This window comes from Pelmatolapia mariae, linkage group LG10_11 (genome assembly GCF_036321145.2).
Source record: "Pelmatolapia mariae isolate MD_Pm_ZW linkage group LG10_11, Pm_UMD_F_2, whole genome shotgun sequence".
In the NCBI taxonomy this organism is placed as follows: Eukaryota; Metazoa; Chordata; class Actinopteri; order Cichliformes; family Cichlidae; genus Pelmatolapia; species Pelmatolapia mariae.
The window spans coordinates 8,253,613-8,279,291 of NC_086236.1; the positions used below are offsets into that span (position 1 = coordinate 8,253,613).

At 40.2% G+C, this 25,679-nt stretch overlaps 1 protein-coding gene across 5 annotated transcripts in view; it reads right to left on the bottom strand.

Annotated features, from left to right (window-relative positions):
• Positions 1-25,679, bottom strand: part of cadm1a (cell adhesion molecule 1a) — a 454,047-nt gene that overhangs the window by 13,351 nt on the left and 415,017 nt on the right. For 3 of the 5 annotated variants that reach the window (XM_063486068.1, XM_063486069.1, XM_063486071.1), the window contains one exon: positions 24,764-24,796. The exons of the other annotated variants lie outside the window; for them this stretch is intronic. In XM_063486068.1, the coding sequence (XP_063342138.1) occupies positions 24,764-24,796 (33 nt within the window). The remainder of the gene's footprint in view (positions 1-24,763; positions 24,797-25,679) is intronic. 5 annotated transcript variants of the gene reach the window in all.

Below are 25,679 nucleotides of genomic sequence, written 5' to 3' on the forward strand. Positions count from 1 at the left end.
GAATCATAACAGTCGCAGCAGCATTAAGTTCTTGGTAGAATGACAAAGCCAACAATTTCTGTCTTAATCAAACCAAAAAAGCAGAAAAATGTTCTGCTTTTAATGAGGCCTGTTTGCAAGCCAAAACTGTGTTAAAGTGCTGTCAATTTCTGCAAGCACTCAGTCCCAGTCATACCATACAAAGCAATTTGCATGTCATACCAGTGAGTATCACTTATGAGCAATTACTGTCACCCAGTAAAATACAGTACATTTTCGTTATTATCTCACATTGGAAGTCAAACTTCAAATTGCACGTATCATTGTTTTAGCAATCAAAGGAGTGCAAATTCAAAACAATTTCAAGTTTTGCCTTTCCATAAAAGTCACTTCCGTCATGAATAAATAGCATCTGAGAGCCACATCAAAATGGGAATTGTGACAGTCTATTCCCTGTAGCTGCGGCACTTTGTATTAATTACAAAACAAGAGAGAAACAAAAGCATAGTTACAGTAAGCACTTCCACAAACAATAATATCCCAAAGCAACCCCAGCCATTTATAAAATCATATTAAAGAGCCAGCTCTCAAGTCAACCAAAGTTCATCAAAAATCCAGTCATAGTAATGCCTCGAGGGCCAGTGCTCAAGATAAGGTTTAAATCCTGTATTTCCCTGCAACGTATACTTCTACTACATATGTGCCGCTTAAACAATGCTACAGCTTCAGCAGCATCCATCCATCCATCCATCCATCCATCCATCATCTTCTGCTTATCCAGTTCAGTTTCTCTCTCTGTGTTAGCCTTGTAACGAACTGGCCACTTATCAGTAAAGAAATATGTAGAACAAAGAAATATAAAGTACACCTACTCATATCTTAACAAACAGCCATAAAACAGAGACACATGGCTGTCACCAACACAGCTGGTTCTTTGTCTGTGCAGATGAAACAATTGCAGTCTTTGCCTTTATAAAATTCTTGTTTACTTATCGATTAAAGACTCTTTGAGTGTCATGTCTCTCTCTTCTAATGCCTCTGATCCATTAGATATATATTGCTGGGGTTACAACCTAAAACAGTGTTCAAATTTCCCACACAAGATAGCCATTCACACAGAGATGGTTGTTCCTTTCTATGGTTTTGATACCAGGAAAAAAGCTCTTATTAGATGTTTCTACAATAAAAATTCATTGAGAGAAAAGGTTAGGGAGTCAGAAGCGAACTCAGCTGCTGTCCTTCAGTTTAGCTCCTATACTGCAGCAGCACCACTAATGAAACCTGCAGAATCTTTTAAATCACTGGTGAAGCTGTTTAGTGTGTTGATGAGGCCAAATGGGTTATTAAAGGGCTTAATGTAGCTTTACTTGGTTGCTGCAGCACATTCTGAAAAAGAAACATTCATCTCAGAACGGAACAGCCAGCAGAGCCACCAAACATCATGGGGAAAAAACTGGAGTACTACTTTATGTTTAGAGGTTATGAACCATGTACTGTGCTGTCACTTCAGAATATAATTATAAATGGTTCATCGAGGATAGTTTATCAAACAAGGTGTCCAAAGGGCTAAACCAAGAATGCAACTGTCAATCAAGCGTGGTCATCTTAGAAACATCCACCTTATTTGGGGATGAGAACTATCTCATTTCATAGGACGTGTTGACAGAGGCTTGATTTGAGACAGAGGAGATCTCTTAATTGGATCTTCTAATCTGCTAATTAAGCATTAGTGATTTCACTGGTGTGCCCATACTGCTTGTAGATAGAGGGGCAATCAGAATAACAGCAGTGCTATGTGGGTGGGGTGTCATAAGAGCACATTGGCTTGTCAAGATCCACTTCCATTGCCAACAACACTCTCGGTTAAAGAGTGAATGTAATTAAAGTCCCAATGAACCCATTCATTGAACCTATTTAAAAATGTCAGTTAAATCCTTTGCCTCTCGGGTAGCGAACCACACTGCTTACATACAGAGTGACTTGGCCTAAGATTTATTGAGTCTTTTTCAAAATGTCAAAAAAAGGGGTGTCATTTTAAAAAGACAGCAGCACCATTAGAAATACAGAGTAGAAAAAGAAAGTAGCTACGGGGTTGTGTAAAGTTGAAATTGAAATGATTATTAACACCGTCATAAAGTTTTTCTGACGTTTAATTTTTAGCAACGATTCTGAGACTTCTTTGGCTTTAATGACCTCGGCTGACTCTGCAGCATGTTTGTGATTCAAAAGTCCTCATTACTTTTGATGTATGCTATAGTAAATGAAAAATAAAAACCTAAAAGACTGCTGGAGGAGCTAAACCGCATATATTGTGATGTTCAAAGAGTACTTCAACAAAGTTGGAAGGCTTGTCGGCAAGTTTGAAAGAGACAGAAATAAAAATACAATGGTCAAAATCGACACAGCAGAGCCTGAGATATCCTGACTTTTATTCCTTTGTATGGGCAGGAATCCAAAAATAATGGATCGAACACACCTGCAATATAACCTTTATATTTTCATTTATTCCACTACCAACTGAAAAGCCTGATGGCACTCCCAGGGACATTACCTATTCCACATCGACATAATGGACAGAAGAAATGTTCTGATGCCTATTGGTATAGGCAGCACATTTCAGACAAAGATCTTAAGAAATTTCTTGAATAGCACCATCACTCTCACTATTTTACTGGCAAAGGGATCTGAAGTAACACTGTAGTGATGAACACTTGAGAACAGAAGCAAAGTCTATAAAAGTTGGGCCAGTACAACAAAAAAGATAACTCCACCATGGTGAAGACATCTCGAGGGCATTGCACACTGGCTGTGTATAACCTCATTCAAAAGAAAAGTGCCTATTTCTTTCTAGTAGCCCTTTTCTAGCCCAAATAGAACTGGTTTCCTTATTTCTACCAAAATAAAAGACAGGTGCCAAAACGATGGCACACAGAGTTCTGGCTGATTGGAGCTGGCTCGGACCTGGCTTATCGAAGAACAAGAAGCGGCTACAGCTGTTCAAAATCCCACAAGGCTGCCCGACATGATAGACGATTGGAGTACTCCGACTGTGTTTCGAACGCAATATGGATAACATCTTGGAGAAGAAGAACGGGAATTGAGAGAATTGGTGACCAGTGATGGACATTAGACCAACTGTAAAAATTGGATGCAGTTGTTCGTACTAAACCCAAACATTCGCCATCTTCACTCATGCGGCTATCCCACTGGCACCAGCTGAAGGCCTGCCAAGGTCGAAGCTGACTGGAAGAACAAAAATTCTCCATGATAACATGATTGTTGACAGAATTCTTTGTCCCTCCTTCAAGGCCACCTGGGTCCACTGGAGACTGTTGACCTTCGCTTAACCGGGCGTGGTGACACTTTCTCTCAGCTGAACACGGGATACACAAACACACACGCACACGCACTAAACATGTACACGGATACTGATACACCCTCACTATCATCCTCCCTTCCCCGAATCCGACGCCTCCTCCCATGCTTACCTCCCATCCGATGTGAACAGCGGATGAGCTGGAGGCGCAATCGAAGATTGCAGCGGTCCCAGATCCAGCTGTACACACTGGAATATTCTCCCATGTTGCTTGTCTGTGTTTTATTGTTTTAGGGTGTGTTGATATCTGTGCATTCCTGAATTATCCTTTTGTGTTACACATTTTGATGTTTTTTTCCCTTGCTACCTAGCCTGACCTGTCATCCCAATGTGATGTTTTTGTTTTGTATGTACGGTCGGCAAGGTCTGTCATCTCGGTTGTGGGCAACTGCAACTGACAAATAAAGGCATACATTCAGATTCCAGCAAGAACCTCCAAGAACTGACACAAAAAATTCCAAATGTGCTCATTGCTGCAAACTGTCTCAGATCGATTGCAATGTGTTGGAAACATGCCTTTATTTATAAATGGTGATTATCTGCAAACATTCAGTAATCTCTCTGAGAGTGATTGCAGTCTGTCTGAGCTGCACTGAGACTGTTTGGAGACAAGTTGCCTCCCACCAGGTGACTGGTGGTAGTTTGTCATTGTAACTACTTGCAATTGGTCGGTGCAAGCAAAAGAAATTCAGTGCAAACACCGACTTTTCCTACTTGCAAGCAGGTTGCCCTGCACTATCTTGAAACCAGCACTGTGAGATGTGTCACTGTCTGTTCCATTCTATCAGGATACAAGCTGCGACACTTTACAAGAGCCATCATTTTATCACAGATTTGCACATTCTTGCTCAGGTATCTTTGACAAAGTGTGCACTATAGCCATCGGATGACAGAACACTGCACTGAGCTAGTTTTTGCTTCACTAGTCACAGTGCAGATGTTGAACAAGTACCTATGCAAAGAATTCAGACAAAAAATACACATGCTACAACATAGCAAATGTCGTCCAACCAGCATGTAACCAGGTATTCTACTTTTGTGCCTTTTTGTCTCTGATCTCACATGCTGATATAACTTCAGGCAACAGGCAACTTGCCTGCCTTCGCTTTTAAACAGTGGCAGAATGGTACACTCACATAGTAGTGGTTGTGACACCTGTCATCAAAGGGGCTGTGTTGTGGACAAAAAGCTGAAATTGGAATTTGCCAGTAATCGAAACTAAACTACCCAACCATGACAGGGTTTCTGGTATCGCTGCCATCAGGACCTAAAAACACAAACAACTTCCAGACGAATCACACAAGTGTACAGGCAGGTTACAAAGCTTTCAAATTTGTCCTTTGGAAGTCAAAAACATATTATTTCTACACTCAGCTGCACCTGATGCTGCTCAACTGTCATGTAACTGCGTCGTGCAGTTTCCAGAAATCAAGCCCGAACATCATTTTACGGTATTTAAATAAAAGACAAAGACAAAGCAAACGACAGTGCAATTTATTTTCTTTAATTTCTTTTGACTGAAAGGTGTAATTAGTAGTTATACTGGGTAGTGATATCTGCTGAAAATAACACACTCCCACTGTTCAATTTAAAGTCTCTTTCTTGGCACACACTTCTAGGCGCAATTCTAAAATAGAAAGCTCAAACCTATCTGAAAAAGAAACTTGCTTAATGTTTAAATAGAGACTAAATATCATCTAATTTACACCTAGGGTAGAGATGTGCGTGGGAGAGTAAAATGAAACAAAAGAAGCTGGTATTCCTTTTTCGTGGTGTTTCTTGTGTAATGTAAACCTTTGTCTGTGTAATGAATTCCATTTTCTGTGTCAAACAATATCGTCTCGAGAAGGACAGGAAATGTTCCAAATACTTGCAAAAATAAGCCAACAGTGCATTATCTCCTTAGAAACCTTGCACCTTTTTTTATCTGATGGAGCTATTCATCATTTATCTAATCATGGCCAGTCTTCATCCAAAATGTAATATAATTATGGTCTATAACTGTTCTCAGGATATTAAGCTGTATCTAGGCCACGGCTAGCTCAATAAACACCTTCTAATAATGGCTTTTAGTGGTCTCATGAGTGACTTATTCTAACACAGTGAGGACTCTCTATGGCTCCCAAGGCCAGACGAGTTTGCAGCTTGTTGCAGATGCACATCAGTCCTTTTAATGGGGACACTGTTTTTTTTTTTTTTTTTTTTGGGGGGGGGGGGGCCTGGTAGAGCTTCTTTCCAACCAGCAGACTGCTCGTTCTTCTTTCACACGAGATTATCAAACTCCCCCCTGCCCCGCCAAACCTCCGCCAACACTCTCCTCCCACCCCGCTGTCACTGAGCGGCCTCCAGCCTCGGCCATTCCAGCGACTGTTGAAAAGCTCATGAAGAGTTATGCTTGTGGTTGAAAGGTGGCCAGAAGCCTGGTCTGTACACATAAGCTTGTGTTTGATGTATTTTTTAGAACTTCACATCTACTGAATTAAAAAACATCTCTGACTTTGTCAGAGATAAGGTCAAAATAACTCAATGATATGTTTATGATAAAGAAAATGCCAAAAAAAAACAAGCAACAAAAAGGAAAAAAACAGCGTAAATGATCCAAAGAGAAAACTCTTGTCAAGGTCAAATTCACAGAAATAGCAGGTCTTGAAATAAATGGACCGCTGAAGTCAAGTCCTGTGTCTCCTCTGCTCTTGGCATATTGATAATAACAACATAAGAGACTCTGTGTATCCTGGTGTTGTGAGACAGAATAGTATCAGTGAAATGACATCGGGGGCTTTGTGTGGATCTGTGTACACAGCAGACAGAGCCCTGGGTGAAGGAACTGTGCCAAGAAAATGAAGGGCTAATCCTAGAAAAGAAGCCAAGACAATGGCTACATTTACATACATGCAGTAAACAGACTCTAGTACAGTCTCTGGTCAAGGTTGTACTGAGAAATGAGGGGTTTACATAAATCCCTCATAGCTTACCTCATTGACTCTACCTTTCAAAAAAATAAAAATAAAAATAAAATAAGGACAGTTCTTTAAAAAACTGAAAAAAAAAGTTTGAGGTTCTTTTCAAAAGCCAAAACTCATCAGTGCATTTGCTGGTAATTTAAGGACTCAGTGGTTAATGTTTGGTTAAGTTTGGTTGGCTAAAAGTTATTCAAACATGCATAAAATGCATGTTGTGCACAGCGCTGCAGAATCAAGAGACAAAATCACAAGTCTTTGGGTAATGATGGATGCCAAGCAGTGTATTTCTTTGTTATCACGGTCCCTAATGCGTGCTTCGTCATGCTGTTATGGATGTCTTTGAGGAGCAATGTTGTGGCACAATCTCTGTGAGGTGTAGCAACGCCGACAAAAACCTGCCATGATAATAAAATCCTTTAGCAAGGCTGAGTGTATGGTGTCGGCCTCTAATCCAAGCCTCACCTCAAAGGAAATTCAGACCGGCTTACATGCATGGATGGTGTTAGGAAAAAGAGAATGAAAATGTGCTGCATTTCACACACAGTGCAGCTCACACTGTAGCCAGAAATTGTATCAGTGCTGCTAAAAGTGAGTAAAGCCAGTGGCAAGGGATAATCTCAGATACTGGGGTTGTCTAATTTGCATAAAATACTAAGATTGCAACCTGTTCTCACTCTGAACCCGTCACATATAGATGCTTGCCCAGTATGTGATTCATAGGCATAGACGTTTTGATGCAGTGGGTTCCTCTTTAGTGCAGGGTAGTCTGACAAACCAACATCAGTCTGTCAGAGTCTTTCAAATACTGCCCATTTGTCAAAAGTGTTGATGTTTTAGCAATACTCCCATAGTGTCCTTTTTCACTGGATCTTTGGAGCATTCATCACAACACTCAGACGGGGCTCACACCTACATATGGATGCTCCTTAAAGACCTTGATGTCATATTTAAACACAGTGGGTAGGAGTATTTTTTTTTAACATGCAGGGTTAATATTGTAAAGGGATAAATTTGACTTCATATAAGGGAAAAATATTAAATGTTTTTGAAACATGGTACAAAACACAAACCTTTCAAATTGTATTCTTTCTACTTTTAAATGTGAAAGAATTTGCTCTTAAAGGCCTCAGTTACACAGGGCTCGAGACCTGTTGGCAACCATCTGGCTGTCCCTGGTCTCTAAAATGTGTTTCCTGACCAGTTGCAAGTGTTTGCTGTGGATTACAAGGTGAAATTGAATGCAAAGAGAACCCAGTTGCAACTGCTTTAGCTCCTAGCAGATTTTTGCAGTCGCCTGTAGTTTGCGTCAAAGACGCCAATTTGCCTGCAAACACTACTCGCCAAGCTGCAGTGAAAAGACAAACAGAACGTTCACCTGAAATGTGTTGACTGCAGTGCTATGCCACAGCTTTTACTTTGAAAGCAAATACACTCTGTTTCTGATTGAAATCCCACTATTAAATTAAATTAAATTTCAATTTAATTGTATTCATATAGCGCCAAATTACAACAGCCTACATATATGCTTATTAAGCACATATCCTGGTCAAAGACTTCAAGATTCCTCACAGTGTTACTAGAGGCCACGGTAAGTATCTGGTTACACCCCAAGTTTGCTAAGATTTTTAGGGGCAAGTACAATAATCTCATTTTTATCTGAATTTACAGATACAACTCCACTACAGCTTGGAGAGTAAACGAAGAGTATTTGCAGACAAGTTGGCTCTTCCATGCAAACTACAGGCAATTGCAGCAATCTGCTAGAGATTAGAGATGGACCGATCCTATATTAAGTATCGGTATCGGTCCGATACTGACCTAAATTACTGGATCGGATATCGGCGAGAAATTAAAAAATGTAATCCGATCCATTAAATATCAAAAAAGCACCTCACAAAACTTGCGACACGACGTAACTCGGCTTGTAACCGTAGCACGTCGAAGCAGTGTGCTCACGTGATAGAGCGGCTGTGTTTATTTGTAGCCTCGCTAGCAATCCAGCATTTCATCTCCGAGGAAGTTATCCCAGAGAGAAGTAAAGCAAGTGTGTAAGTTCATCTCTGAATGTTTGTAAAGCGTACCTACGTTAAGCTTAACAACCGATATATGGAGCCTCTTCTCTCTCCCTCTCTTGCTGCTACTTCAATCGTGAAACTGCTTAATGATCAGCTGATCGGCTTTTCTGTCGCGAGTCCGTCTCTCTTCTTTGTTTTTGGCCCACTTTGCACCAGAAAGAGGAAACCAGGGGCTGAACAACAGCAGCATGTTTAACCTTGATAAGCTGTTGTTAGAATTTATTTAATATTACTTTCTAGACCAGGATCCTTTTCTACGTAGCTGACGGCTGGTAACTGTGCAGGGGCGGATCTAGCAAAGTTTAGCCAGGGGGGCCGATAGGGCATTAACAGGGAAAAGGGGGCACAAAGACATACTTATCTTTCTTATTCTCATTTAAAATGTCTAGCTTTTAATAAATAATTATCTGAATCTTACACCCAAAGTTTTAATCTGATGTAAAATGTATAGAAGTCCATTACTGTATATAGTAACTGTTAAGTCTAATATACCCTAGTAAGCTATAGTACTTTTTCCTTTGGGAAAGTACCATCTGTGCAGTCTGCAATTCTGTAGAAGAAAGATGTTGAATATATTTAATTATTCTTGAAAAATAATTTATTTCTGTGCATTTTTTTCACACTGCATCAAATTAAAGTTGATTACGTCGATTAAGCATCATGGGGTGGAGGGTGGAGGTGGTTCCCTTTTTTTTTTTTTTTTGCTGGGAGTTTGCAACCCTATTAGTTAGATTGCTTAATATTTCTGCTAAGTACTCTTTAAAATACCAGAATAGGAAGGATGGAGTAGGTTTAAGTTTATTAGATTGATCAGTGTTGCTGAACTATGAAATATTTTGGGTGCAGTGTATTTTTTACATACAGGTATAACAGAATAGCTTTAGTGTTGTTGTTTATTTAAACTTGAGTATGAACTTATACAAAATGCAGCAAGATATTTAAAAAAAACAGTTTTATTGATTAAAAAACACACTATATCGGATTAATATCGGTATCGGCAGATATCCAAATTTATGATATCGGTATCGGTATCGGACATAAAAAAGTGGTATCGTGCCATCTCTACTAGAGATTGAAGCAATCACAAGGAGGGTTTTGGTGCTACGCCCTTTTTACCTCTGGCAACCACACAGCAACTGGTTGAGGAAAGCACATTTTTCTTCAATCACCAGAAGATATCAGGATTTGCTTGCTATGTTACTGAGGCCTAAAAGAGGATCCTTTGTTATCCCATTGCTGTTGCATCAAGACTAGCATCAAAATGACATCTTGTGTATATCTGTGAGAAACAAGTAGCATGTGACAGAACGGCATAATACATGTGGTAACCAAGGATGTGGTGATAAAGCGTGAGTATATTTTAATCTATCCATTATGTTTTACTACACATAAGAATTTTTGTTACCTAAACTAAGGAAAACAGCTAAAGAAACTTAAAAGTCAAAAAATAAAAAAGTAAAATTAAAATGTAGAAATATCACGCTCAGATAAGACTCAAACTTCCCTTTTCTGGTTAGTCATGTGATGGTGCCATGTGACACCACACTTCCTAATGCAGACTCGGTTGTTGTGCTTCTTCAGTTGTCAAAATAGTGTTCTGAAGCACTGCTGGCACTATGGAAAATGATGCTAAAGGGGACAGCTGGGATAGGCGCCAGCCACACTGTGACCCTGCATTGGATAAGTAAATGGACGGATGGATGGGTGGATGGACCCTGAGCAAGAGTCAGCATGTGATAGGAGTAAGAATGTGTCGTAAACAAACGTCTATTGGTGGGTTTTAAGATCTTGCGACGACAGATCTCGGGTTGGCACAGTGTGGAATTAAACTGGGAAAACATTTACTTTAACTTTGTGTGCCAACACTTGCGCTGAAAGCCAAGTGAGAGAAAGAGAAGCAAGTGAGCGAAGAGAAATGCCACAACAGAGTGGCCAGAGCCTCGGAGAGACCTCATGGGCGAGAGCTGCAAGTTCCATTTAGAAAAGGAAGGAGGAAAGAAGGCGCTGTTCACCAGCTATTAATAATCAATTTCAATTTCCTCTCAGATCTCATTTTTATTTTTTGAATATTAAATAATAGATATTCATTTTAGATGTGTTCCACACCGCTGAATAAAGGTGTTTCCCTACAAAATCCAGTCAGACTGTAACTTTTCTCTCCCCGGCCTGCCGGCCTGCGTTCTCCTTGCCAATACTGGATGAGTCAAATTCAAAAAGAGTACAACTGTCTCAGATGAAAGTTTTAAGACTTAGCTGCTGTCATGGCAACACTAGTCCTACATGCAAATTGTAATAAGAGCATTCAAAAACAAGGAACATGCAGGTCAAATGCCTTGGGATCCTATTTTGTACCACATTTCATGCTCACCACCTGTTTTCTCAGTCTGCTAGGAGCTGAGAGTATCAATCCAATCCTGGAAATTAACACTTAAGAAATGAATTCAATATAATTTATTATTCTACGAATAAAGCGGAATACTAGATAAATGACTGACATGCTATCCAAGAAATATTTTATCATGGAAAAATACATGAACCCAAAGACAAGCTATTTTGTGCTAATTATGGAGGGTCGTGTCTGCTCTGTGTCTTTAATGAGCAGTACTCACTGCAGCATCTCGTGGCTCTGCAGTCTAGTGACATGCACTCTGTGTCCTGAATTGTTGTCCTGATAATGGCATCTGACTATGGGCCTTAGCATTTACAGCTTATCTGCATTGTGATAAAATCCTAATTTGCATATTATTTAGGCAAAGGTTGCAGAACTGTCAACCAGCACAGTCACTGCCGAGTAAAAAGAACCAATGAGGGGCACTTTCAGTGGACTTGTCTGATGTGCTTTTTCACTGTGATGACACATGAAGGCAGCAAAAGGCTTATCTGTGGGCTACTCTTAGCCTAAATAAATATATTAATGTTACTGATACAGTAATAAAGGTAAAGTCAATAACTAATAGTAGGTTACTGAAACTATTTAAGGGTCTGGCATTAAATTATATAACGATATTAAAGTCTACGCAGAATTAATCCTTATGTTTTAGATGACTGTCAGATTTTTAATTAATAAACGTGAACTTCCTGTTCCACCACATCCCAAAGGTGCTCTATTAGACTGAGATCAGGTGACTAAGGAAGACATTTAAGGAAAATTAACTCATTGTCACGTTCAAGAAACCAGTTTGATGATGTTCATGATGGCATGATGTGTTATCCAGCTGGAAGCAGCCATCAGAAGACAGGCACTGTGGCGATAAAGGGATGGACATGGTCAGCAGCAATACTCGTGTAGACTGTGGCTTTTAAACAATGCTCAATTTGTACTAAGGTGCTTAAAGTGTGCCAAGAAAATATCCCCCACACTATTACACCACCAGTAGCAGCCTGAACTATTGATTCAAGGCAGGATGGACCCAAGCTTTCATGTTGTTTATGCCAAAATCTGGCCCTACCATCTGAACGCTGCAGCAGAAATCAAGACTCATCAGACACGGTACATTTTTCCGGTCTTCTCTTGTCCAATTTTGGTGAGCCTGTGCGAACTGTATCTGAGTTTCCTGTACTTAGCTGATAGGAGTGGCACGCGGAGTGGTTTTCTGCTGCTGTAGCCCATCTGCTTCAAGGTTTGACATGTGCATTTACAGATGCCCTTCTTTATACACATACTGCATGTAAATGTCTGTTCTTACTTAATGACACTGGCAAATGCTATTGCAGTTATTGCTTGGAAACAGGAACCATCAAGGGAGGATGTCTTAACCAATATGAATAAAGAATAGCATAATGCTATCTTGAGTAAAATGTATATCAGTATAATAAAAATAATTATTCACACTCAGACCAACTGTGAATAATTATTTAAGCCACTTAGCTCTGTTCACTCCAATTCATTGAGAGCTATCGAGTGTCCTTTAGGTGAACTGCAACTAATTTCGGTGCACTGGGACTAATAATAAGTGGACATGATCTCCATACATCAGATCTGATGCTGAGCAGCTTTCTATTTCTTCACATAGTTGTCGCACTCCCTCAAAAAACAGTTTCTTCTCAAGTTTACTATCAAGCCAGCCCTTCACCCAAAGAGTAAACAGTAGCTGCAGTGGAAAACAGAGGCAGGGAAACACAGCTCCCACTGTGTTTATGCATTTAGCTGTGACACAGGTGCTAAATGAAGCCTGAGTGTCTACTCAGTACACGAGTAGAACATGCAAATCCCAAACTGCATAGCTACTCTAATAACGTCCAAGCAGGTCATTCTACAATACAACATACACGGCCTAAAGGGAAACAATAATATTTTTCATAGCCAAATTTTCAAATTATGAGGTCAAGTTATCCCTGCAAGGCTTCAAAGTACCCTAAATGCTCATTTTGCATCATAAAGATCCACTTTTGGATCTTTATGATGCGATAGAGAGGTATCCTTGATATCGTCATTGTCAGGCTCAGAGTTCTGGCTGTATGCACAGCAGCTCCACCTGCCTGCTGTTCAAACCTTCTGTTTTAAAGAGGTGGCCATGCAAAGGAAATCTGCCTAAAGGAAGTGTGGCCTCAAAGGGAGATGAGGTAAAACGCTTGTTTTATATTGTGGATGAAATAAGGTGCTGAACAAGGATTCTTTTATTAATGGAAATAATGCAAAACTACACTATTAGAATTCAGGGGTAAAATAACGTAGCTGGAAATAGGTATAATAGCTCCCCTTTGAGATTATGGTTTATTATAATCAAGCCCCCAATGGGAAAATAACTACTTACCCCTTACATAAACAGGGAATTCAAACTTTGATTTATGTAAATGCAGTTAACAGAAATCGGTGGAATAATAATCTCGGACATATTACACGAGGGCTTGAATAATATCATTGTTTTCGTCTGTAATAACACTGACGTTTAATGTTATTTTTTTTATATATTATTACTATAGCGAACATGCGAAATTTTTCCTACAAAAGGTTTAAAAGGGGCTTGATGTGGTAGCAGTTACTGTGAGGCTGTTCCTGTGTTGCAGGTGTTCTCACTTCAGCAGGTAGCAGACCTGGGCGACAGATGGGGAAGATTGACAGTTTGGATTAGTGTGAAATAATCTCACTGATGTGTGCACATCTGGTGGCCCTAATGGTGTAAGCAGCAAAAACACATACATTAACAACACGATAAAAAATACATAGCATGAATATTTTCAAGTGACAAAAAAATTTTTTAATAAAAAATATTTGAAACAGCAGTTCACACGGGCCTAATGCAGTATTTTCACATTCTTCAGTTTGGAAAAGAAAACACGAATGTGGTACGATGTTTTGATGCAGGAACGAGAAGAGGCTCGAGTGGCACCTGCTTTATATTTAGGACTGACGGGTCCTAAAACTATTACTATATATCTTAAAAATTGCCTCTAAAGTTGTTGCACTTATTGGCATTGCTTAAAAATTTCACTCCACGCAGAGTGAAAGCATCACATCTGTGTCACAGGTGAGAGGAATAACCGCTGATTACACTTTAAGTATTTCAGCACTTTGCTGCTTATTTCATCATAAAAAGCCAGAAAGACAGACAGAACCTTAGAGGTTAACTTTCCCTTCATGAAAGGAGGGTGACTTATAAAAGTAGATATACATTTTTTTAAAGTCAAATAGAGGGAGGGGGCTGTTTGTCACCTGTCACACTCAGTTGTGTGCCTAAAACTAATTAATGCAGCATATGTGCCTCATTTGAAGAGAGCCCCAAAGGCAGGTTCAAGCCACTGAGTGCCAGCCTCTAATACAAATGCATCTATCTGTAACATACACACAAGCACTCGCAGTGAAGGTCTGTGAGCGACTTCGCTTGATCAAATCACACCACATTTCTTAAAAACAACGTTACCTTATTATCTGTATTGTTAACGTTTCTTCCTCAGTGGATCAGCTACATAGTGTCCATTGCTTAAAATCACTACAGCGTCCTTCAGTCTTAACACTTAAGCAATTCTTACTTTTACTTACTTAGAGTGAAAAAACAAAATAAACAACAAGAAAAAGATGTTCACCTGGATTTTGATAACCCATGAGAGATAAAATCCTCCACAGGTGAAGTACATTAATCATCACATTAAGGTGTGATGTTCTGTTGGGAAACCCTGAGTCTTGGAAGTTATTTTGCCATGTACCGCACACCTAAACATTGTTGCAGACTGATCACGCCTCACCAGTCTGCAACGTCCCTTGAAGATCACGGTAAGGAGCCAAAGACACGTGCTCCTCTTTCTACTTGAAGCCCAAAACAAATGATCTGCTGCCAACGCCTGGTTTCAGGACACCTGCAGGGATCTCACAACCATGCCACTGTTTGCCAGGTGATCTCAACCATTCTCCAAACAACCGCTGCAAACGCTCTCAGACAGAATGATGAAGGTTTGCAAATAACTGCCGTCTGATTTAAAAATGCAGAGAGATTGCCAACACGTTGCAATCAGTCTGACTCACATTGCACCAATGAGAGCAACTCGCCTGCAGTGTGCCTCTTTGCAATAGAGGACTTGATTCAACTGGTTTGTACCTATTCTTGATTTACTTGTGTAAGTCTGCACAGTCATGTGTGAACCACTGTTAAATGTATTACTTCACTGTGCGTGAAATAAAAGACTGTATACTACTTGTGCTGCTGCACTGGTTCTTTGCCATTCTGGTTCTTCTCAGACATTATTGTCAAAAGTAAGATAACATCCATTTATTAGTTTTCATACTACAAGTGCTCTTTAAATTACTGTAATTTTGTTACCATTTCTGATAGAGACAAAACTCACAGTTCCATAAAGAGGAGACGATGAGCTTTAGTCAGTGTATCACAATAGCACAAGGTCCTCACAAGGTCTGAGCTCAGACAGAAAGAATCACCTGTGCCTAGGTTTTGCCACATGTGCTTCAGATTGCCTTGCCTAACCATTCTGGGCTAGAGAGACAATTCAGATGGTTCCTGAGGGACGAAAATTATTATTTAATTTTACAGTGAAAATTACAAAAGTAAGTCCATTGAGCCTGTCTAAGTCTTGGTCAATAAATATTTTAACTGTTTTTCCTATTCGAGCTCCTATGGAGTGAGAGATAGGAGACAGCTTGTAAAGCCAGTTTGGAAATATGAATGTCTTTGGTGTGTGGGAGAGAGTACCTGAGGAGAACCCACACTGGTACAGGTGCAAACTCAATCTAGAGAGATCCCAGCAGCACAGCTACGGTTACACTATACTTCTCAGGACAATCACATCTTGTTGACAGCACTTTGCCAGTTTCTTCTATATATACAGTGGTTACCATCGTGATTTAAATACAGATGTTGCAGTTCCACCAAAGGTCTTTCTTTTCCTATAACAGCTTGCATTTTGTGCAACACAACAGTCACGCTGAAATAGCTAAAACTATATCCTGTTTTAATGGCATTAAGTCGAGATGTGAAGCTTTAAGAGAGATCTTGTTAACATGACTTCTAAGCAGATATATGGAAGTTTTTCTCTGCCTGACATCAAAGATTGTATGTTTTCCAGAAGTCCATCTGTTCAGATCTGACTCTTAAAATTATTCTAATTACAAACCACATTATCAGTATCAGATCTTTTAAAAAAACATTTTTTTTTTAGCAAAAACAATCATCAAACCAACGCTGTGCCAGTTAAAAACCTGCCACCGTGTCCCTTTCACCTACCAATATGTTAAGTAGTCAGTGATGTTGGCAGTGCCATCTGTCGCTTTGATAGTCAGTCAACCCAAGATCACCTGTGCGCGGCTGTCTGAGCTTTGCACCGACCTGTTCCTCATGTCAAAAGATTTGGAATTCTGCCAGAGTTTAATACACATGTCTGTCCAAATGATTTCCACGTTCACGACAAACGAACATACACACGGCACACGTGGAGCCCGCGGATCAAACGCGCAGCAGACAGAAGCCGCTCTTTAAGGAAAAGAATTCCCACAGCTAGCTGCCGGATACTGTAGCAATCAAATTCTGAAGTCACAATCACTACATTTGTTGCACATCAGTACCCGAGTAATCTGGCACACCGTGTCCTTGTCATTTAATGAATGCCTTGTCTCTTTAATGACATTCAAATGTGACAGCTTAGTCCTTGGATTAAAGAGAAAAGTTCTCTGGTTCACCCGCTGCAATCCCACTGTGAGCAGAGTGGCCATTATACTGCTGCATTCCTCTCCACTATTAGGTCTCTGAGCGCAGCTCAATTATCCCACTACTCTCACATGCTTGCTGACAGCCGTGTTGGCAGGTGTGTCCTTTCCAGACGTGCTCACCTCTCCGGATTGGAAATTAGTCAGTGCACCTAGCCATCAGCAAAAGCAACTGACATCTTCCACCAGCATGCCCTTTCATTAAGAGTGAGGAGATGGAAGTGAGATGAGAAGAAGAAATGCTGCTGGAACATCTAACAGCAAAAAGCTGCCTCTGAACTGTCGGCAGCTTTTGTGGATTTCTAAGAAACAAACTGCACGTGCAGAGTTGATTTACCTCATGCAGGTTACATGATGAAAAGAAATCCTCCAGAAAGAAATGGACCGGTTTTTAAATGTGGCGTTCATGGGTGCAATTCTGGCAAATATATTTAAATAAATCAATTCCTTTGCTCACTTTGAGGGAAAAAGTGGCCATGAAGAAGATGAATAAACCTCTTTTCATTATACACCCTCAGAAATGTGAATGAACCTAGAATATAATCATGTATGATTGTGTTTGGACTCTAAAATATCCATCAAAGTTTGCTTCAAACCCGACTGAACTCCTCTGTTGTTTATGGGGCCGTTTCTTTTGCTCGGACAGAATTTTGGTTGGGGCTTTGAAATTGTTTGTGCTGTCCTGCAAAATGAGTTGGTATCACTTTAGTCAAGTCTTTATATAACTCTTTTTATAGTTTTTGTTTCACATGAGCGGCTCCAACTCTGCGGGTCTCACGAGTGAAATGACTTCTTACCACAACAACTTCGCAGAGCCAGAAGTGCAGCCGAGTTTATCCACATGCATAATAAAGTCAGTCATTATGTCTGAGTTTTTCCAGTTCCTGGGTCTCTCATTTCTCAGCTAAAGCTTAATTTATAAGAACAAAACGTTTCAACACCCACTTCTCCAGTCCACTGGTAGCTCATCTCAAAGCCTCTTCTTTTCTCTACTGCATGTTTAATTTGTTCCCTCCTGCACTCCACGCCTCCTCCCCTGTACCTAGCCCATTTTACAGGGAAATGGACAATCTTGGGAAGAGCCTTCCAGTTCAGCAGTGTCTCGGCTTCCTTTCTCTTTCAGTCATGAAAAGCGGGACATCGCCATGGCAACTGCATTTGAGAGGTTGTAAGGAGTGAGGCGGTCAGCGCGGACAGAGTCAGAGGCTGTTAGAAAGCAGGGTCTGACTTGGTGTTACAAACTACGCCTGGAAATATGAGCATGAATTATCACTTTTTTTTTATCGTGTTACTGGGAGTCACCAAAATTCTTGATTTTGGAGGGAGCGCTTGAAGGGAGCAACAAATGCATTTCACTTGGCTTTCTGAAGTGATTTAGTGATGCAAAGAAAGTGATTTAGCAGTGTTGACAATATTCAACAAACCTGTAAATTTGAGCATGCTGTGTGAGTCATGCAGGCCAGGTTCAGCCTATTTGTCCAGATGAAGTTATTCTTAACAAAAGCTCAAGTTGCAGCTGTTAGGCTAAAGGCTACGCCGACCAGATGCCAAGAAAATAAATATAGGACTCTTAGGACTCTCAGTAGTAGCACGATAAGTCAAACTTACACCCGAAACACGCATAAGCATGTTTGACGTTTAGCACGTGAAGGCAAAGAAAAAAAAAACTTGAATTCCCTCGCTAACAGATTGGCAGATGTCTGTTTGATCACACGCTTCTTTATGTCACGTTCGTCCACGTGCTAAACTAAAAAAACATAACTTGTGGGGAAAAAAGAATCACCTTCCATCGGCCTTCAAGAGTACAGTCGCTGCATTTCTTTTTCTTTGTGTTAGCTTCCATCACACTCTGCTTAAATCTGCATAGCCTGTGGCTCCGTGGTGACTCGTAATTTTCCCTGCTGGATGTAGCGGAAGCTGCAAAAGACTGTGACAGGTTAATCTGCACTTGACCCAAGATGATGGCCTTCTCTGCTTTCTCTTCACAGCTACTGGATACAAGCCAGACTTTCTAAAACGGTCTGTCCTGCACTATAACAACTTGAGAACCAATAAAAAGGTGCAACGCTGTCTCAACACGAGGGACAAGGCATATTCGTCCTGTGAAGTCCTACATAAAGAGGGGCTAGACCTGCTCAGAGAGAGCATAGCCTACCTGGCCCTACAACCTGCCTATAAATGTACAAAACTATCCTTGCCTTTTCCACGCTTCAGTTTTTGTATGCACACGGGGTGTGTTTATGGCAATAAAGGAATGTGTCAATCATTTTTATTACTGGGGTCATAGAGGGGAGGTTGAGTGATTTTTAATGACAGATGAAGCACAGAAATAAACAATGGCCAATAGGTACAGGTTGTGCAGTAGCTGCAGGCTCTGTGGACGCTCTAATTTCCTCCCTTTCTCGCAGTAACCTGGTGTCTCGTTTGCCAGCTGGATGCATTCACATAGCACTTCTCCACAAGTGCCTTACAATTCATCTCTCATTCACTCGCACGCAAACACACACACTTACGCAAACTATCAACAATGTGGAGCGTAAAAGACTAGTTCAACCTTTCATATATCTGCTTAGTGAAAAATATGAATAATATTCAGCATTGTAAATGCAGCTGAATGGGGCTTAATTATATCAAGCTTATCCGATTTTTCTTTCCTTTTTTTTTTTTTTCAAAAGATGAAGCTGAGTTTACAGCTGCATCAGGCCTTGGTGAAATTTATCTTTTGATAAGTAAAGAGAAGAAAATTATGCAACAGCTAGACTACAGTTGTTATTTCATTTCAATTTTATTATTTATAGCCTACTGTAACGCTGTCTCCTGGAGATTCATCGTTGCTGTTATTATCTGCATTTGCTGACTCATCAGTTTCTATAGTCACTGAAATTCACGTCATTTTAAAGCGAATCACTGTTTTCCAACGTGCATTGAAAATACATTGGACACCCACGTGGGTGGTTAGCTAGCTAGCATTAATTAGCAAATTAAATCGGTCAGAGTTTTGAATAGCTGAAGAGTTGTAAGGTAGAAAAAAGACAAGCAAGCAGAGGGTTTAAATTGGGATTTTGCAGAGGCACAAAAAATGTGATCCTCTGGAGCATTCATCTGAACAAGACTAATATGGATACAACAAATACCTCCAGCTAAATGCTGACCTGGGCTAGTCTCATTGCAAAACACACAATGTCCTCGGTTTCACCTGGTTTCACCTTTAAAAAAGAAAAAAATAATAATTTGACATATAACTTTTGTGTCTCTATATTTGGTATATACCAACTCTTGAGGGGATCCTCAGACTCTTTCGCTGCCATAGCCTCTGTGATGTTCACCAGCTAGCTGCTACAGTGTATTTTTAGAGCTTTTTTCCTTAAAAAAAACAAAAAAAAACCACTCTGCCTGCTGCTGCAGTGGGCAAGAGTGCTGAGAACGAACCAAAAACAGTTACAGTTGCAGGTGTGACAGCTAAACAATGAACTGAAAGCTCTGCAAAGATGAGGGGAGCATTTTCAGGTGCTGTAAGCACAGCACACGCAGAATCGATGGTAAGCTTAAAGTTCTTTGGGAGATACAGAAGTAATGCTCAGCAGCAGCAACAGAAAACTTTTGTCATGCAATATGAATGCTACTAGTACATACTGGGCTTCCTTTTTTAAATGGAGAGCCCCTGAGATATCTTCAAGACATAAAAATACAGAGTCGGTTCAATTAAATTTTAAACAGTTTATTTATACAGTGCCAATTCAGATGCCTTCAAATGCCTAAAGTCACTTTAGGAAAGATAATCCTTGAGAACTTTGACAATCAGATAATCTCCTTCAAGCAGCACTTGGTGACTGGGGGAAAGAAGAACCCTGTTTTAACAGGAAGTGGAGGGAGTGAAGAACAAATGCTCATATCTAGCTCTACATGTAAGCTTTATCAAAAAGGAAAAAAGAGGGTATCTTTCTCCTAAACTGGGAGCTGGTTCCACAGTGAAGAACCCTTCTGTTCTGTCTTTGGAAACTCTGAGAACCAAAAGTAAGTCTGCAGTCCGAGAGTGAATTTCTCTGGTCCAATAATAGCTGGGTTTTTTTGTTCATTCCAGACCTTTATGTGAAAAGAAGGATTTTAAATTCAATTCTAGATTTGACAAAAAGCCAATATGGGTGAAATATGATCGCTCTGTCCAGTGCCCGTTAGCACTCTTGTGGCATGCTGGATCAGTCGAAGGCGTAAAGCATGCCTCGCCACTTGGCTGCCATCTTGAAATGGCCCCTGCCATGTTTTTGGGCAATTATTTTGAAGCATTACCTAAATAAAGTTTAATTTTAATGGTCGCCTCGACATAAAAACTAGAGAATCAGCAGTGAAATCTGATTTAAAAATAAGTGATTAAACTTTAGGGGCGGCACAGTGTTGGTCTCACAGCTTGGGCTAGGTTAGTTAGCATGTTCTCCTTGTGCCTGTGTGGGTTCTCTCTGAGTGGGTTTATCCCACTGTCCACAGACTGTATGTCTGTCCACAGACATACAGTCTGTGGACATGTCAGGGATCACTGGTGTTTCTAAAGTGGCCTTAGGTGTAAATGTGAGCATAAACTGTTGTTTATCCCTCTCACCCTCCCCATGATCCTGAGTTTGAGAGCTGTTTCTAGGACTTCGCTCGTCTGGACAGAGATCTCAGCCCACTCAGTCCTCTCGCCTTTGCATGCAACAGCAGTGGTGGCATCTCCTTGGTGCATTTATATATATACATATATTTCACTTGCTGACAAATACACTTAAAACCACTAAACTTACATTAAAAAAAAGATTTTCGGGGTTAGGCAGGAATCCATGCAGATTATTTACAGGGTGGCTTCTTTTATTTCAGGCTTGTGAGAAGGAATAAATATTGGAGGAAACTTCTGACCTCTGCTTAAACTTAAAATTCATACAGAATGGTAATTTTAGACTCCTCTGTTCATTTATTTTAAATCAGAAAAATGACTAAATTGAAGCCACTGAAGTGATTTTTAATGCTTAATGTAAAACTACCAGTAAACAAAACTAATATTAATGATGCACTACTGCAGTTAATTGCAAACATCTAAAAACTGACTGCGGTGTCGGATGAACATCTGGGGCAACCATTCAAAAACTCATAAATGTTAAAAACACATCTTTGAAAAAGGAGGACAAAGCATCTGTGGTCTCTTCAACACAAGTGTTCAGCATCATATAGAGGAAGCAGACCTCACTGCTGCTGAGAGAGGACATCAACGAGTCGGGAGGCTCTTTATCTGCCCCGATTCCACCTGGAAAAATCTGACTACATCATGGTCACATTAGACAACATTTTACAAAAATATGTTAGATATCGCGATTAATGCAGAATGTTAAGCAATTATAGACCTTGATGTCAATGACTATGCGTTCAGGTGTGGCGAAATCCAACAGTTGGCCTACTTTTCACTAATTAAATCCATAACTGAAATATAAAAGAGCAGCAGTTCTGATATAGATTAGCCTCTGCTTCCTTCGGGGCATGCAATACATCAAAATAACAAACGATAGTAATTAAATTCATCAAGTTCTCCCAGAAACGTTTAGAATTACAGCTAAAGGTGGAATTCCTTTTTTTTCTGTATGTTGTTGGTTGTTACTTGGCACAAACCAATACAGAAAATCTGGTCATAACTCCCCTTTGGGATATAAAGTTTGGATTAGTTCAACACAGAGTTCTGACCTTTCGACCCCTGACCCAACACTCATGAAAATTAAATCAATACTTTCCTGAAAACCTACTGTCTGACATGTCTTTTGCCAGCTGCTGGATTATCGACCACTGCAGGCAAAAACAGGTCTTTGAATGCTTCATCCAAGATGGCTGCCTTGATGTAGGAAATCCCCTTCTTAATTTGAATACAGTTACTATAATATTCATACTGATACCACTGCACTGATTCAACTTAATGCTTCTTACAGTACTGTGAAAAACTCTTGAACCACAATTCATTTCATTATATAAGGAAACAGATTTTCTTGTCATTGTTTAGAAATGGTCTTGAGTGTTTAATCTCCAGGCTTCTGGAGGTCTTTCATTGAACATTGGCTGCTTCTTCACTTTTCAGTCCAGTCCTTGTAACTGAGCATTTTAACAGGAATGTTGTTCTTGTTTTTTAAGGCATTTAACACAATCATTCATGCAGAAGAATAGCACCCAACTCAAGGGATTAACTTGTTTTGTCTTTAAACACAACAGACAACTCAGCAAAGAGTCAGTTTAACTTGTCTCTTTAAGCAATTTCAAACTTTGAGCCTAAAATAACAAAAACACATATTTTTTCTAGTGCTGTCAGAGTTAATCTTGTTAAAATGACATTAACGCCATAACCGGATTAAATCTCCGTTAGCGAGTTATCGCGGATCGCCCCGTGCGTGGGACTGCACAGTGTCAACGCGTTAGCGCGGTTAGCTCGTTAAAGCGTTAGGGCCGTGCATCCCCATGCACGGGGCGATCTGCGCTAACTCACTAACAGAATTTGCTGCCTTAATGCGGTTAACGTCATTTTAGCAAGATTAACGCTGACAGCATTAATTTGTTTGCATTCTTTTGTAGAATCTATAAAAAAGGCCAAAGACAACAGAGTTTGGCAGGCATAAATCAGCACCAACAAGTTGATTCCCAAATAATTATTAGCTGAAATATTGTCATAATCCCAGCATGGCGTGCAGTGTGTTGTTAAACAAAATCTGAGGAAACTTGATAAGCTATCTACTGCAGACAAACAATATCTGAAAGTTATTCCCTCAAAAATAGGGAATACATCAATGAAAGACCTGACACAGGACGGACGTAAGAGATGCATCTGGCTCTTCAGCTGATCTATCTCCGTTTCACTGAAGCCATCAGAAATGTCTCAGTGGAAGGGAACCTGTCAAGAAGCCATTCTTAGGAAAGAAAAACAGGCAGAAAAGGCTGAGGTATGCCAATTTACAGAAGACATGAAGTGAAAATCAGTGGCATTGGAGTAATGAACCCAAATTGGAAATTTCTGGTTCAAACTGACATTACATATGGAAGTGGTCAGGAGAGAGGTTAGAGATGACTGTGAGTGTCTACAGCCATCTGGGAAACACGGTGGAGGCTCTGTCATAGTCTGGTGGTGATGATCTTGTCAAAACTGATGAAATTGTGAATGCATAAAAGTACCGTCAGATTTTGATATACCGTGCAACACCATCTGGAAAGTGTCTCAGCGGGAGCCACGTCTTTTTTCTGCCGGACAATGATCCCAAACAAAGAAGACTGGAAAACTATTCCTGGTGGTCATACCAAATATTGACTTTCATGCTTGTGTAAAGAAATAAGCAGTGAATCAAGACTTTTGCACAGTACTGTATGTTGTTCCATACAAATATGCTGTTGAAAACAGAAAAGAAATTTTGGTTTGACAACATTTTAACAGCTGTTGTCTTATTGACTCATTTTCAGTTTGACTGAAACCATCATAAAATTATTCAACAAACTTAATTACCATAAACAGGTCAGCAGAGGCCTGCTGCTCTTTTTTTGTTCTTCAGCCATCTAAGATGGACATTAGAAGTGTGTGAAGTGCGATTCAAATTTCTGCAAAATGAACACATGCTTAACAGAAAGCTCGTGATAACGCCTTCATGAATTTGTTCCCACAAATTATGAAACTGGAGCCACGAAATTATGAAAAAAGGCTGCAAATTAGGTGAAATTGGAAAATGATGTGTATCATCTTCATTCAAGTAAATGAAAACAACTAAATTAGGTCTATTTTTGCCCCAACACACGGCATCATCTAATGCTGCAGATATAATCAGCCCTGGCCTCAGTGTGGGTTATATTCCTCTGTGGCACCTTCAGGGAAACACTGTAATTGGTTAGTTGGTGAAACCATTTTGCAAGTGCAGCTGAAGTAAGAAGAATTAGAAGGGTTTTTAAGCCTATGTTACAACTGACTGTATGCACCGTCAAAATATATTTGACAGCGTAACTGCAATTAAAGTAAAATGCAGCCTGACTGGTACCTGCTTCTTTCATAAGACAGATCAGTATGGCCAACATAAACCTGACACACAGCACAAAGCTGACATTTCCAGGCTGGGCAGCCTGGCACAATAATGTCTGTTGTGTAACAGTAAAAGCAGGCATGCTGCAAAGACAAATATACAAGTTAAAAAAAAAGAGAGAGCGAGAGAGACATAAGGAGGAAAGTAGAGATACCAACCATGAGCTGCAGGTTCAGTGCTGGGCGCAGTGTCTGAGCACACAAGGAGAGGACATGGCAGTTGTGGAGGGAGGTGTGGAACAGGAGGAACAGCATGCAAATAAAGAAGAATTGGGGTGGGGGAGGCAGGGAGGGAGCAGGGCAGGGGGAGAAAACAAATGACACCCATAAGCAAGCATTCAGAAGACCAGAACATGACAAAAGACATAAGACTTAAGGGAAATCAAAGGGAACCAAAGGCAGTGCAGAGATAAACACGGGCTTGCATTCACACACAAAAATACACTTTGCACTGCACACACTGGACGTTCGACTCAGAGGGGAGCGTGGCTACTGCTCGAGGAGATATGGAAGAGACTATTATCGTGTGCTGTTGGCAGCTTTGGTGTGCAGAAATGAAAGACTATCGAGGGGAAAAGATTGCGCAGCTGTCTTGATGTATCAGTTTGTGACTTGGAAAACATTTCACCAGCACTTTATGACGGCAATGTTTCATATGGCAAATAGTTAAGTAAAGCAGAAACAAAGTAACAGAATTCATTGTTGAAATAACTCTGCATTGGATGAGATACAGCAGCCAAATTATCACCAGCCAACTCTTATCACTTTAGGCTTTTCAACACCAGGTTTTAAATTTAAATGCACTTTCCTGTAGTTGCTATTCGTGAGAGTGGCGACCTTACATTTTAGCTCAACTACTAGTAAATCCAGCTAAAAGGATCTTGACCGGGACTGTGTAAAACTTGGACTGATGAGTGTCAACTTGCAGTTTTTTTCTTCTTTTTGTGGAAAATGCTACATAAATTATCAGCTGCTGCACGTCCTTGAGACTGCCGTCAGTGGATTTCAGATCCTGTTAGACAAACTGACAAGCGCTGTCTCAATAGATGTTACACCTGCCCTGCTGTGCAGCGCT